General features: G+C 47.2%; 1 protein-coding gene and 1 pseudogene across 1 annotated transcript in view; both read right to left on the minus strand.

Moving 5' to 3' along the window:
• The window catches only part of LOC137615185 (pseudouridylate synthase TRUB2, mitochondrial-like), a 68,625-nt gene that overhangs the window by 20,727 nt on the left and 33,525 nt on the right, over positions 1–14,373 (minus strand). Inside the window, exon 2 of the mRNA XM_068344828.1 lies at positions 157–288. Coding sequence (XP_068200929.1) covers positions 157–288 — 132 coding nt within the window. The remainder of the gene's footprint in view (positions 1–156; positions 289–14,373) is intronic.
• On the minus strand, positions 5,629–5,747 carry LOC137615585 (5S ribosomal RNA; annotated as a pseudogene).

A 14,373-nucleotide genomic window follows, 5' to 3' on the forward strand; every position in this document is an offset into this window, starting at 1 on the left:
GTGGAAGCTGACAAGATACTAAAAATTATTATTACTTGCCAAGCTACAACCTTAGTTGGAAAAGTAGAATGCTATAAGAACGAGGGCTCCAACAGGGAAAAAGAGTACTATGTAAAGTTTTCTGGGAGTACTTCACACAAAAAAAGGGAGTCTTACCTGAAATATTTTTGTGCAGGTGAATTGCAAAAGAAAGCTTTAAATCTTGAATCTGGTACCTTGGACCAATAGCTAGTGGATGGTCTGCGTAATTCTCTCTCTTGACCACAGCAAGATCATCTGCGGTATTGCCTGCATAACAATAAAAACATTGATTATAAAATCTTTTTACATTCAAAAGTATATTCTTTAATCTTATTTTATCACATACAAACCAAATATCTATCAGTGGATTAAACTTCTAGTAGATATTTGATAAAATATGCAAATTTATGGTTTTAAACTTTCAATGACATATGATTACTATGTACTGTTACAAAGGCGAGTAACTTTAATTAATTCCTAGTTTATGAACACATCACTCCACCAAATAAACCATTTTGTTGCCATTGATAGGCTTCAGTCAAAAGATCCACAGGATAATCATTGTGTGAAATTAAGACAGTTTGGATATACAGTAATGATATTGTATAGGACGGGGTATAAGACTATAAGACGACCTTCCGTAATTTCATTTACAAAAATGGTTTCGAGCTGTACCCACTGTATAAGACAACCGCACAAAATGTATCAAATTTATTTTCTTCTCAAGTATTGGTACACTAGCGTAGGCCTAGATACGGTAACTTATAATAGATGTCACAAAAAATATTTACCTAGCATATTATCGGTATAATTTCATAATAAGTAGCCTATTTGAGAGAAAATTCCATATAAACAAAGATATCATCAACTTTAATCTATGCGAGTCCAGCTGAGAAAATCAAGTGGTGGTTGCATTCTCAGCAACCTTTATCTTTCTCTTTGTCTAACTATTTGATAATTTTAATGTATTAATTATGGTACCCATAACAAGAGATGGTGATAAGTTCTAGCAAATGGAAGAGGAGTAGAAAGGGCATTAATGGCTTATGTGTTGATAACTAAAAGAATGTTTGGAAGATTGAAAGACGTGCACGTTTTTAGGGGTATGGCTAACGGTATGTCTGATAATTTTTTGGTGGAAGGAAAATTAGTTGTAGCAAAAGAGTGGGGGAATAGAGTAGGTGGATGTAAAAGGGAGCTAGTGAGGGTTGAAGAGCTAATAAAACCGGGGATAAAAAGTAAATATCAGGAAAGGTTGAAAATGGCATATGACGAGGTGAGAGTAAGAGAAACTGGTAATTTAGAGGAGTGGAAGTTAGCAAAAGAAAATATTGTTGGGATTGCAAGCGATGTATGTGGCAAGAAGGTTGTTGGAGGCAGCATGAGGAAGGGCAGTGAATGGTGGAATGAAGGAGTGAGGGTAAAAGTGGAAGAGAAAAAAAGGGCTTTTGAAGAATGGCTGCAGAGTAATAGTATAGAGAAGTATGAAAATATAGAAAGAAAAATGTGGAAGTAAAGCGCAAGTTAAGTGAGGCAAAGAGGGCAGCTGACCTGAGGTGGGGTCAGGGATTGGGTCATTCATATGAAGAGAATAAGAAGCAGTTTTGGAAAGAAGTGAAGAGAGTAAGGAAGGCTGGCTCAAGAATTGAAGAAACAGTGAAAGATGGAAATGGAAGGTTGTTGAAAGGAGAGGAGGCAAGGGAAAGGTGGGCGGTATATTTTGAGTTGACTGAATGTTGAGGATAATAGGGAGGCAGATATAATTGCGGTTGCATGTGTTGAGGTGCCGGTGATGGGAGATGAGAATGAGAGAGAGATTACAATAGAGGAAGTGAGGAGAGCACAAGATGAAACGAGAGTGGGAAAAGCATCTGGTATGGATGGTGTGAGAGCTGAGATGTTGAAGGGAGGGGGTGTGACTGTACTTGAATGGTTGGTGAGATTGTTTAATGTGTGTTTTGTGTTGTCAATGGTACCAGTAGATTGGGTTTGTGCATGAGTGTTGTAATTCAAGAGGTATTAGTTTGTTGAGTGTAGTTGGAAAAGTGTATGGTAGAGTACTGAAGGTAAGGAGGTGTATGTTGCGTTTATGGATCTGGAGAAAGCGTATGATAGAGTTGATAGGGAAGCAATGTGGAATGTGATGAGGTTATATGGAGTTGGTGGAAGGTTGTTGCAAGCAGTGAAAAGTTTCTACAAAGGTAGTAAAGCATGTGTTAGGATAGGAAATGAAGTGAGCGATTGGTTTCCGGTGAGATTGGGCTGAGACAGGGATGTGGTATGTCGCTGTGGTTGTTTAACTTGTAAGTTGATGGAGTGGTGAGAAAGGTGAAGGTTCGAGTGCTTGGACGAGGATTAAAACTGGTAGACGAGAATGACCATGAATGGGAGGTAAATCAGTTGTTGTTTGCGGATGATACTGTACTGGTTGCAGACGCGCAAGAGAAGCTTGGCCGATTAGTGACACAATTTGGAAGGGTGTGTGAGAGAAGGAAGTTGAGAGTTAAAGTGGGTAAGAGTAAGGTTATGAGATGTACGAGAAGGGAAGGTGGTGCAAGGTTGAATGTCATGTTGAATGGAGAGTTACTTGAGGAGGTGGATCAGTTTAAGTACTTGGGGTCTGTTGTTGCAGCAAATGGTGGAGTGGAAGCAGCTGTACGTCAGAGGGTAAATGAAGGATGCAAAGTGTTGGGGGCAGTTATGGGAGTAGTAAAAAATGACAAATTCGAAGATAATTTGTATTTTTCCTAACCATACAAACCTTAGCTATTTACATTGGGTTTACCTTTTAGCGCAGCTGAAATGGCGAGCCATTAGAATTTAACGAGGGTGTATTACCCCCGCGCTAGTTAGCGGGGGGGTAGGGGAGTGGTAGCTAGCTACCCCTCCCCCCCCTCACACACAGGTGAATGCTCACTTTCACTTAGAGGTAGGACTTGTCTTGGGGGACAGGGCTGGCGGGCAAATATGTGTAAATAGCTAAGGTTTGTATGGTTACGAAAAATACAAATTATCTTCGAATTTGTCATTTGTTCCGTAACCGAAATACAAACCACGCTATTTACATTGGGTGACTTACCCCTTAGGTAGGGTGGAAAGTCCCCAGCCATACTGGCTTTGGCTTTACCCGGGGACTCAGAATCCGAGTGAGTCGCACTCGAAAAAAGGAGTCCCTGCACCTCACAAGTTCCTTGCTCCGCAAGGAACCGTGTGGCCTACATAAGCTTGTGTGTGAAGGAAGAAGTGTGACCCGTCCTAGGCAGTTGACCTGGAGTTCCAGAAGGAACTCTGGGTTAGGACGTTCCCAATACCACCTCGTCAGGGTATGGGGGACGCGACAGTATTGACTTAATACTCGGAACACAAGGAAGTATGGTTTACCTGCAGAGGTTCGAGGTCAGCTATGCAGAGACCAGGATGCTGCTTCCCCGTAGAGGGGATGATGAAGAAAGAAATAAGGGCAAGACATACTTCTTTTGTTCATGCAGACTAAAACCTGATAACAATGCCCTCAACCTTCTGCTACCTGTCCAAAAAGGAGCCTGAGGTTAGACCAGCTGTTGTGTAGCCACCACAGAGCGATAGAAAACGTATCGAAACTCCTGTGGGTCACGCCCTGCAGGAAGCGGGCTGCGAAGGTCATTAGACGCTTCCAGACTCCAGCTTGTAGAACCTGCGTCACAGAGTAGTATTACTCGAAGGCGAGGGACGTTGCGATGTATCCAACATCGTGCTGTAGGGCGACGTGACGGGGGAGGGTCTGGAGACAGGTCGAGATGAAAGTCCTTGAGTCCGAGCTGAAGAGGTATACTGGTGACTCTCCCCCGTGTCCTCCTTGTGCCCCAAATCGGCTGCAACTGAGGACAAACTGCAGCTGTTCCCAAAGCTAACCTCTCGATTCCTTTACTGGCAAGAAAGAGAAGGTCTTGGGACATCAGATACAGAATGGAGACTCGAAATCTTGAAGGAATTGGACCGAAGGGCCAGGACCCCAAGATTCTGAGTCTAGCCAACAACTCAGGAGCGAACCTGAATGTTGCCTTCCCCTCTTCCTTAGAAAGGGCGGAGTCGTACGAGACCAAGAAGATTGCTTACACACTGGCCGCGGCCAGAGTGAGCAGGAGACCCAAGACGGAATACAATCCGAGGCCTGTCGTAAAGGGTCTTGAGAAGATCTCTTAAGGGACTAAAAAGTCCGAGCCATGCTCCAAGTTGGAGGTCTCACTCCGACTAGGGCAGGGACAATCATTGGTTCGCATGAGCGAGGAAAGATCCAGCGGGCAGGAAAAAGTTATTCCTTTAAGCCTGAAGGTCAGGGAAAGGCTGAGCAACAGGCTTCATTGCCGAGAGCGGAAAGGAGTTTCCTCCCGCCGAAAGGCAATAGGACCGTTATTGCTCGAGAAGAGGCCCCAAGGGAAGAGGTATACAGTATCTCCCACGGCACCAACCACCGAAGACTCTTCACTTCGCCTGGAAGACCCCTGCGGATGACTATCGCAGATGACACGACCTCCGTCCCGCGACTGTAGCGGGTTGTCTCTTCTTGAGGAGGAGGCGTAGTGTCTCCAGGCATGAAGCCGAAGCAACGCCCCGGTTCATGAAAGATGTTGCAGTGTGGTTGTTTGAGTAGTCTGTTCCGTGGGAGAAGCTCTCCCGGGAGTTCCGTCAGGGGAAGCAGAGGGTCCAGAAACCGTTCTGCACATAGTCCCAGTGGAGCTCTCCCATTGAAAGGGTGACAGACAACCTGGTCTTGTTGAGACCCATTCTCCACAGACAAAAAGGAGGGAAGACGCAGGCGTCGAAGTTGTCCCACCATCACCGGAATGCATCTTGCCAGAGTCTCGGGGGAAGAACAGCGGAAGCTTGAGGTTCCAAGCTGTCGCGATCAGGTCCCCCAGACCAGGACTTGCTGGTTACTCAAGGCCAAAGACCCCCAGGTACACTCTCTCTACGAGGCTCTGCTCGGATAGTCGGAGAGAACATTCCTCTGCCTGGAATGAGAGAGCCGATGGTGGTATTGAGAGTATCTCAATCATCTCGGTATCTCTACTGCAAGATGTGAAGGTGTGAAAATGCGTCCCCTGCTGGTTAGAACACGCCAGAATCATGAAGTCGACGCGCACGGAGCGACTCGGCAGGAGCTGTAGGATCTGTAGAGGGGCCAGACTACGGCCCCTAAGCCTGCCTGAATGATGGAGAGGTATCCTTCAGGTCCTGACCATAGGCCTGGACCGGAACATGCCCCCCCCCCCCCCCCCCTTTTCTTTGACGAGTCCGAGAACAGTATCAAGAATGTGGGGAAAGGACGAGAATATCCACTCCCATCAAGAGGTTCCATAGGTCAACACCCATTGCAGGTCTAATAGTTCCGCTGGTCCCATAGGGGCCAGGAAGTCCGGTTAATCGTTGCCTGAAACCACTGGAACTTGGACCGCCCCACATGGAACTTATCCTGAGGCGACCGTTCGGAACTATAGACGGGTCAATGAGGAAAGGAGAACTAGGAGACGTTCCAAGGTAGGGCTGAAACCTCTGCTTGACTGAGAACAGGTACTGCGACTCTCCTCAGCCTTGCCACAGTCAACTGAAGGGAAGGCTGGGAGGATGTGGCAACACAATCTGGCGTCCCCAGGTGGTCACCCATCCAAGTACCGACCAGAACCGACGTTGCTTAACCTCGCTGGACGGACGAGAAGCGGGGTTTCCAACGTGGTAAGGCCGTTGACTCAATATCATGGCCAGATACTCCAGATGTTGAGGCAGAAGAAGAGAAGGCTCCTAGTAAAATACCATGAACCCACACTCATGGTAAGCATCCGGAAGCTTGTCCTGGCGCTGAAGAAGGTCGAACCCGAGCCTACCGGAGTTGACCAGCCCTCCAAAAAGTGAAGGAGGCGGAAGCCTGCACCTGAGCAGCCATGAGGAAAGCAGGGAGAGTTCTCTGGGGAAAAAAACCTGCGATGCCACGGCGGGATCGCCACACTGCATCATAAGCAGGAATACCTGCAGTCTAGGCTGAATTCCACGAGCTCCCTGGAAGATGGATGGAATGGAAACTGAAAGTACCCGTCCTTCCGATCCAGGGTTTAAGGAGTCATGTCGCCTCGTTACCAGTCTGATCGATTCTGCAGTTCTACGCTGACCGAAGTTTGTTCGACAAACTTGATCAGGGCTGAGACGTCGACTATGGAACTCCCGTCTCAGATACTTCCTTACAAGAAAGGATCGACTGAAGAAGCCGGGGGTGAAGCCGTCGATGATCCTATGGAGGACCTTCTCCTAAGGTATGGATCATTCTGCCCAACCGGGCAACTCTTGCCGACGCTATGGCATAGAGGTTCAGAGACACTGAATTCGCTGACAGAGACGGCAGGCGCGATATCCTTGGCTGATCACAGAGATCGTGCGGGAATGGGCATCGGGAAGCTGTCATCCGGATGAGTAACCTTAAGCATCCTCCCAGCGTGAAACCTGCAATCCTAGAGTTCGTGAATTCTGCCACTCCCTTTAGGATTATGGCCCCCCCGGGGGAGCCTCCCGTGCCATCTGTTCCTGACAGGAGGAAACTGCAATTGGACACCTTGTCTCAGTTGTCGTAGTCGATAACTTAGGTCGACGTGGTTGAAAGAAAAAGGCGCTGGAGCCCTGCAGAGTCTGGAAGAAAGCACCTTGGAGGAGTGAAAACGGAAGTCGACTTCCTCCGCACAGCCGCTGTCTAAGTCTCTGTCCTTGGGCACAAACAAACTCTTCTCAAGGATGGCCCTAGCTCTGGCACTCTTCAGACCCCGAGACCAGGGCAGAGCCGCACTGGACTTCGGGGCCTTCCGAACGTCAAACACTTCATCCAAGATCGTGTCTTTGCCTTCACGGGGGGCGATGACTGGATCCATAAGCCCGTTAAGTTGCCTTATGAGGCTTAGGACCTGCCAGAAGGCATGTTCGGATTCCTGCTGTTCTCCTCCCTGCGGGCTGGCAGCTAAGTCTCCTGCCCCAGGGATCTCTTCCTGGGGTGAAACGTGGACATTCCCCCGGGTAGTCGTGGGTTCCTGGCGAATCTTTGAGGAGGATTTCGGGACGGTCTTGGAGTCCTTGGATTCCCTCCTGGGAGGGATACAGGATCCCAACAAAGAGATTCGAGGGGCCCCTTCCTCACGAGATGATTCTCCTCCATGAAGCGAAGTATCCCCCCTTGGTGCCGAGGGGAAGACTACCGCCCCACTGGACTCACCTGAGGACGGAAAGGCCTCGTCCACGGGAGAAGGAGAAAGCCCTCGAGCAGGAGAAGGGGGGTTCGCGACCAACCTCTTGGGAACCAACTTCGCCCTGGAGAAGTCACCACCAAGTCCACTCCTCTCTTTCTCTTCAGCGGAGGAGAGACAGCCGTTGGTTTGTTACCCTGGTCGGCGAGTGCTGGTTTCATAACCCTCACTAACGCCCGCGCCAGAGGACCAAACCAAGTCTGTTGCTCCAAGGACACAGAGTCCGAAATCCTCGCTAAAGGGAAAAGGATCGGGCGATCCTTTGGAGTGGACACCACAGTACGTACCTGCCTGAAAAGAAGGTGGGGAAGAATGATGTACTAACCTCTCCTCAGTAGTATCCTTGTCCTGCACTACCAACCTGTGTTTGGGTGGAGGCGATCCCGAGCGTTGTCTAGGAACACGCGTTCCTTCTGCTACCCCCGGCTGCGGAATTCGCCGCGAATGATGGTCGCGCGGTCGCGCAGGTGGATGATCGCGCAGGCGAGCGGTCGCGTGGTCGCGCGGGCGAGCGGTCGCGCGGGCGAGCGGTCGCGCGGGCGAACGGTCGCGAGAGTGGGCAGGTGAATGAGCACGTGTCCGAGGCGGCGAACGCAAGTGTTGGCGCGATGGCGAGGAAAAACGCTGCCGCGTGGGTGAGGAAGACCGCTGGCGATGTGGATCAACAGGAGATCGGTAGTGAGCTGGTGAGCGCTGACGCGCAGGTAGGTGATGGCGCGTTGTGGCATGGTGACGCGTTGGCGAGCGATAGCGAGCAGCATGCGCCGGTGAGCGATCGCGCGATGGCGAGCTAGTAGCCGGCGAACCATGTACCTTCAGAACCTCCGGCTGACGAAGCGTTGGAGAACGTTGGCGCGCAGGCTGTAACACATGTGGGCGGTCCGGAGATCGCCGAGAAACAGGTGATCGCTGACGCGCAGAACGCTGGTGAATAGGCGATACCAAAATCGCCTGTACGCGCTGACGAGCAGGTGAACGCTGGCGCGTAGGCGATCGTTGACGCGTGAGAGAACGCTGGCGAAATAGGCGATACTAAAATCGCCTGTGCGTGCTGGCGAGCAGGTGAACGCTGGCGAGCAGGTGATCGCTGGCGCGTAGGTGATCGCTGGCGAGCAGGAGGTCGACGCGTGAAATCCTGTGAAGGGAAAGGGGGCGCGGCGCGTTCACGAGCAGGAACAGGAAGATCGCAGGCGCGTTGGCGAACATGTGCTTTTGACACGCGCTGAACGATGTTGCGTAGCCACAGGGTCAGAAGACTGATGCGAGCAGGGAGCTCAGCAGGAACTGTAGGATGGTCAGAGACCGCAGAGCGATGATCCTCAAATGAGCGCTGACGCTCAGAAGAGAGCTGACGAGCAGGAGAGCGCTGGCGAGGAGGGCGAACATCAGGTGAGCGCCGACGAGCAGGAGAGCGCAGACGAACAGGAGAGTGTTGGCGAACAGGAGAGCGCTAGCGATCAGGAAGCGCTGATGAGCAGGAGAGCAACTGTGCGCTAACACTGAGCAGGAGCAGGCCGGAAGACCGTAGCCTGTCCGCCGGGAAACTGATGTCCGTTGGAAGACCATTGTCCGTCGGGAAGACCGTTGTCCGTCGGGAAGACCGTTGTATGTCGGGGAGACCGTTGTCCGTCGGGGAGACCGTTGTCCGTCGGGGAGACCATTGCCTGTCAGACTGCTGTCCATCTGCATCAGGGCGGATGAAGGAGTTGTAGGCTGAAAACGTAGATTCAAAAAGGCGCCTCTTAGCACCCTTATAGGGAGATGAGAGGCCCTTACGACGAGGCGGACGGTGAGCCTTACGGCGAAGGAGGCCAACAGCAACAGCAGCAAAAGAATCCTCCGAAGAGGAGTCTCTATGAGTGTACTCTCTCGCGAACGAAAGAGAAACACTTCGTAGAAGAGACTGGTCAGCCAGTGACCTAAAAGGTGCAATCCTCCGAAGAGGGGCTCCTGCAGTTGCCCAGCCCCTTGAGCGAAACTGCAGGTGTGACCGCTCAGCACCAAGAGCATAGTCGCACGAAAAAAAGGCAAAAGAAGAACCCCCCAAAAGGGAAAAACTCAAGCCTGGACAGGAAAAAACTTCCCTCGGAAGGAAAGTTACCCACCCAAGGAGGCAAGCCTCCTGAGTTCTAAAATGAACTGGAGAGCTGTCAATCATCACGGGAGTACTTCCAGTAAAAAGGAGACACGCCCCTAACGAAAATCCAAAGGGGAGGCAGCAACAGCCGGTATCCCCAGGCCTCCACAAGACAGCTCACACCGTAGCCATATTACAGAAACGAACTAGATCGGTAACAGTAAAAAAATAAAAACAAAAAACATTAGTACACATTCATTCCCCCGGGAAGGCTCCGAAGAGGAATCCCGAGGGAAAGGAAACAAGAATTACACAACAGGCACGTGCCCTCACAACCACTTACACTCACGGAAGGAGAGCTGTAACCAAAACAGAATTATAACAATTATAATTATGAAACTATGTAATTAATGTAATTTAAAAATGAATGAACACTAAAGAAAGAACGAAAACCCCGAAAGTAATCGTTCTACAAGCTGAAAAATTAACAACTACAATTAGATTCATAAACTAATTGAGACAAAACGTACGGCGTAGCAACCCCCCCACACGGGAAGGAAGCTACATGGGCGTAGTAAAACGTAGTAAAAGGGTGAATGATCTCAAGAGAGAGAGAGAGAGAAAGACCGAAGTCAAACTCGATCGCAACCTATAAAATTACGCCGTGGTGGCCTAACTGCCGAGGACTCCACGGAGATATCGTACACTACACACACAACTCTGAAAAGGAAACTTACTGATTTCTATACTCAAATATATATACAAACATGAAAACATGTTTACATATATATTGAGTAAAAGAAAAGTAAGCGATTAAGTAAAGACAAAACAAACAATGGCTGCCAAGCGAGGACTACGACAGAGACGTCTGTCCCAGTCCGAGCCAAAAGTGAAAGTGAGCATTCACCTGTGTGTGAGGGGGGGAGAGGTAGCTAGCTACAACTCCCCTACCCCCCCGCTAACTAGCGCGGGGGTAATACACCCTCGTTAAATTCTAATGGCTCGCCATTTCAGCTGCGCTAAAAGGTAAACCCAATGTAAATAGCGTTGTTTGTATTTCGGTTACGGAACAAACAGAAGGCTGGGCATGAATGTAAAGAGAGTTCTATATGAGAAAGTGATTGTACCAACTGTGATGTATGGACGGAATTGTGGGGAATGAAAGTGGCGGAGAGACAAATTGAATGTGTTTGAGATGAAGTGTCTAAGAAGTATGGCTGGTGTATCTTGAGTAGATAGGGTTAGGAACAAAGTGGTGAGGGTGAGAACGGGTGTAAGAAATGAGTTGGCAGCTAGAGTGGATATGAAAGTGTTGAGGTGGTTTGGCCATGTTGAGAGAATGGAAAATGGCAGTCTGCTAAAGAAGGTGATGAATGCAAGATTTGATGGGAGAAGTACAAGAGGAAGGCCAAGGTTTGGGTGGATGGATGGAGTGAAGAACGCTCTGGGTGATAGGTGGATAGATGTGAGAGAGGCAAGAGTGTGTGCTAGAAATTGGAATGAATGGTGAGCGATTGTGACGCAGTTCCGGTAGGCCCTGCTGCTTCCTCCAGTGCCTTAGATGACCGCGGAGGTAGCAGCAGTAGGGGATTCAGTGTTATGAAGCTTCATCAGTGGCGGATAACGGGGGAGGGTGGGCTGTGGCACCCTAGCAGTACCAGCCGAACTCGGTTGACTCCCTTGTCAGTCTGGGAGGAACGTAGAGAGAAGAGGTCCCCTTTTTTGTTTCATTTGTTTGATGTCGGCTACCCCCAAAATTGGGGGAAGTGCCTTGGTATATGTATGTGTGACTCATAACATTTAGATTGGCATATTAATTTTTCATGAAAAATCCATCATGGTTGAAAGTGTCCTCATTTTCTCCAATCTCACACCGCTTTCTCTGTCACATCATGTTAGGGGCAGCACAATTGTTCAACTCCTTTGCTGCTTGTATAACTTTTAATTCAAAATCTAGTACTTTCTTCGTTTTGCTGGTGATTCGTTAATTGATGTGGGTACAAGTTGATACAAAATTAAACTGACTTATAACTAAGTTAGGAAAAATAATTTGGAAATGGAATGAACAAATGTCCTTTGTAACAGTTTAGAATTATCATAAATTACCATTCTATACTGTCAATAGGGGTAGTTTGTTATTGTTGACTAAACATAAACAAAATGGTTTTCCTGTTTTGTGGCATGTGTAGGAATTTTTAGGGATAAGGTTAGTAAAATACTATTTTGTAATATCGGTAATATATCTACTAGAAGCTCTTGGTATCATTAGTTATCCCCTGGATGTGTAAATGCGTTCGTTTGGTCATTATGGTCGACGATGAAACGCAAACTAACAAATGGTTCCTGTTTTAGGAGGCATTTTAGGAAAAAAAATAAAATTGCCTTCATTTATTTTGAAGTTTTATGGAAAAAGTAATCAAAATAACATAGTACTGTAATAACAAAACCATTACATAATCAATATTTGGTAAGATATCTGTTGCTGCAAATGCTAAACTATACACAAATGTGTAAATGCGTTCTTGTGTTTGTTATGATTGCCAATGAAACGTAAAAAAACTATTAAGCCGCTTGTGGATATAAATGTGTTGAGGTGGTTTGGTCATGTAGAGAATGGAAAGTAACTGTCTGCTGAGGAAGGTGATGAATGCAAGAGTTGATGGGAGAAGTACAAGAGGAGGGCTAAGGTTTGGGTGGATGGATGGATGGAGTGAAGAAAGCTCTGGGTGATAGGAAGATAGATGCGAGTGAGGCAAGGGAGCATGCTAAAAATAGGAATGAATGACGAGCGATTGTGACGCAGTTCCGGTAGGCCCTGCCGCTTCCTCCGGTCGCCTAGGTAACAGCTGAGGTAGCAGCAGTAGGGGATTTAGCAAATGAAACTTCATTTGTAGTTGATAACTCGGCTGAATCCCTCGTCAGACTGGAAGGAGCGAAGGGAGAAAAGTCCACTTTTGTCCCTTTTTTTTCTGTTCACTACCTCAAAATTGGGGTAAGTGCCTTGGTAAATAGATGATATAAAATTGACTTCAATCCACTTACTTTGAAATTTTTTAAGGAAAATACGGAAAACAACATTAGGAATAACAATCATTACATAATCAATACTGTACAAGGTATAATATCAGTTACTGCAAAAGCTAACCTATACAAGTTTAAATGCATTTGTTTGTTCGTTATGATTGGTAAGGAAATGAAAACAAAACAATGGTTTCCATTTTAGGCAGCGTGTTTAGGAAAAGCATGATATAACGACAAATTTGCTAGCAATTTGTTCTTGCTTACGATACAAACCTGCAGCTATTTACAGGGGATATTACTTTCGGCGAAACTGGAAGACAAGCCATTAGACTTTTAGCGAGGGTTAAACCATCCACCCGCTAGTTAGTGGGGGAGGGGGGGAATAGTAGCTACCCTGCTCACTAACACAACTGGACTGTGAACCCACTTTGCTTGGAGGAAGGAATTCAAGAGAGACTGGTGCCTGTGAGCTACTTTGTATAAATAGCTATAAGTTTGTATTGTTAGGAAAAATACAAACTACTTCCAAATTTGTCTTTTTTTGTGTCACTAAATACAAATCAATGCTATTTATAGGGGATGATTTACCTTTTAGGAGGGTGGAAGTCCGTGCCAACTGGCTATTTGGCTTTAACCCAGGGATTTCCCCTTTATGTGTTTTGCACATAATTGATGAAAACCCTACACCTCGCTAAAACCGTACTATGCATGGTCCATGGCCTACACAACCTGTGTGCTCATAATACGCACAATGTGGCTGTCTAGGTAAGAGTCCTCCCAAGTCATAGGAATCTTCAGAGGTTACCTAGACATTAATCAATAATCTCCTCACTAGGGTATGGGGATGCAACAAATATTAAAACAATCCCAGGTTACACAAAGGAAAATGGTTTACTTACAGATAGTTGAGGTCAGCTTTACAGAGGACCCTGGGTGCTGATTCCCCAAGAGAGGGGAAAAAGAAGTAAAGAAAGAGCCAGTCATTCTTAAACATTCATCTCGGACCAATCCCAGTTGACCTTTGCCCTTAAACCTCTGCTACTTGCCCATCAAGGAGCTAGTGGTATTAAACCACTTGTTGTGCAGCCAACAAAGGACCAATGGAGAACATCATGTTCCTGTGGGTAACGTTTTGCAGGTAGTGGCGTTCAAGATCGTCTAATGCTTCGACACGTCTGCTTGTAGTACCTGCATCACAAGAGAGAGAGAGAGAGAGACACTCACTCACTCACTCACTCACTCACTCACTCACTCACTCACTCACTCTCTCTCTCAGGTGCTATACAATACTTACATATAGCAGAAGAAACCAAAATATTTGTTTCTTTAAAATCTGTAAATTAAATACAACAAAAAAATTATACTGAATATAAATCCATTTTCAATCATAGCTTAATACATCGAATTTCGTCAGCTGACCAATATTTGTCAGGGGTAGGCTAGTAGAGGACAGTCTTGAGGGTCAAGGCCCTATCTGCCACTTGTACAACGGGTTTGAGTCACGAGATTGCCCGAGAGGCATGCTAGCTTTCAAAAAAAGTTTCACTTGGCTTTAGCTTCCTGGTAACTCCTCATGAGTCTTGTTAATTCTCTTCAGGAGTCCAGACTTAAGACCTAGTTAAAAACATATTGAAGGTTGAGCAGTATCCTTCAGTGTAAAGACTGACTGACTGAAGAGTACAGTACAGTAATTGGCAAAATGAGAAAAAAGGGTGGAAAGGAGGAAGCGTCTAGAATTCCTAGGGATGTTGGAAGGTGCCCTTGAATGCTACTGACAATACTGGGAGCTTTTTGTTCAACTTAAGGCAATCCAGTCAAGCAATGGTGAAAACCTGAAGTAAAAAGCCTTTCTGATATATAGTGAGGCACAACTGACACTTACAGAGACCCTATCAATCAAGTGTGGTTGCTCAAACAGTCTTCCTGCTTGGGTAAGCCTCGCAAATTACTCTACAGTGTTTTCAATATTCCAAGAGAACACCTGCTTGTTCAAGG

Source organism: Palaemon carinicauda, chromosome 21 (genome assembly GCF_036898095.1).
Source record: "Palaemon carinicauda isolate YSFRI2023 chromosome 21, ASM3689809v2, whole genome shotgun sequence".
In the NCBI taxonomy this organism is placed as follows: Eukaryota; Metazoa; Arthropoda; class Malacostraca; order Decapoda; family Palaemonidae; genus Palaemon; species Palaemon carinicauda.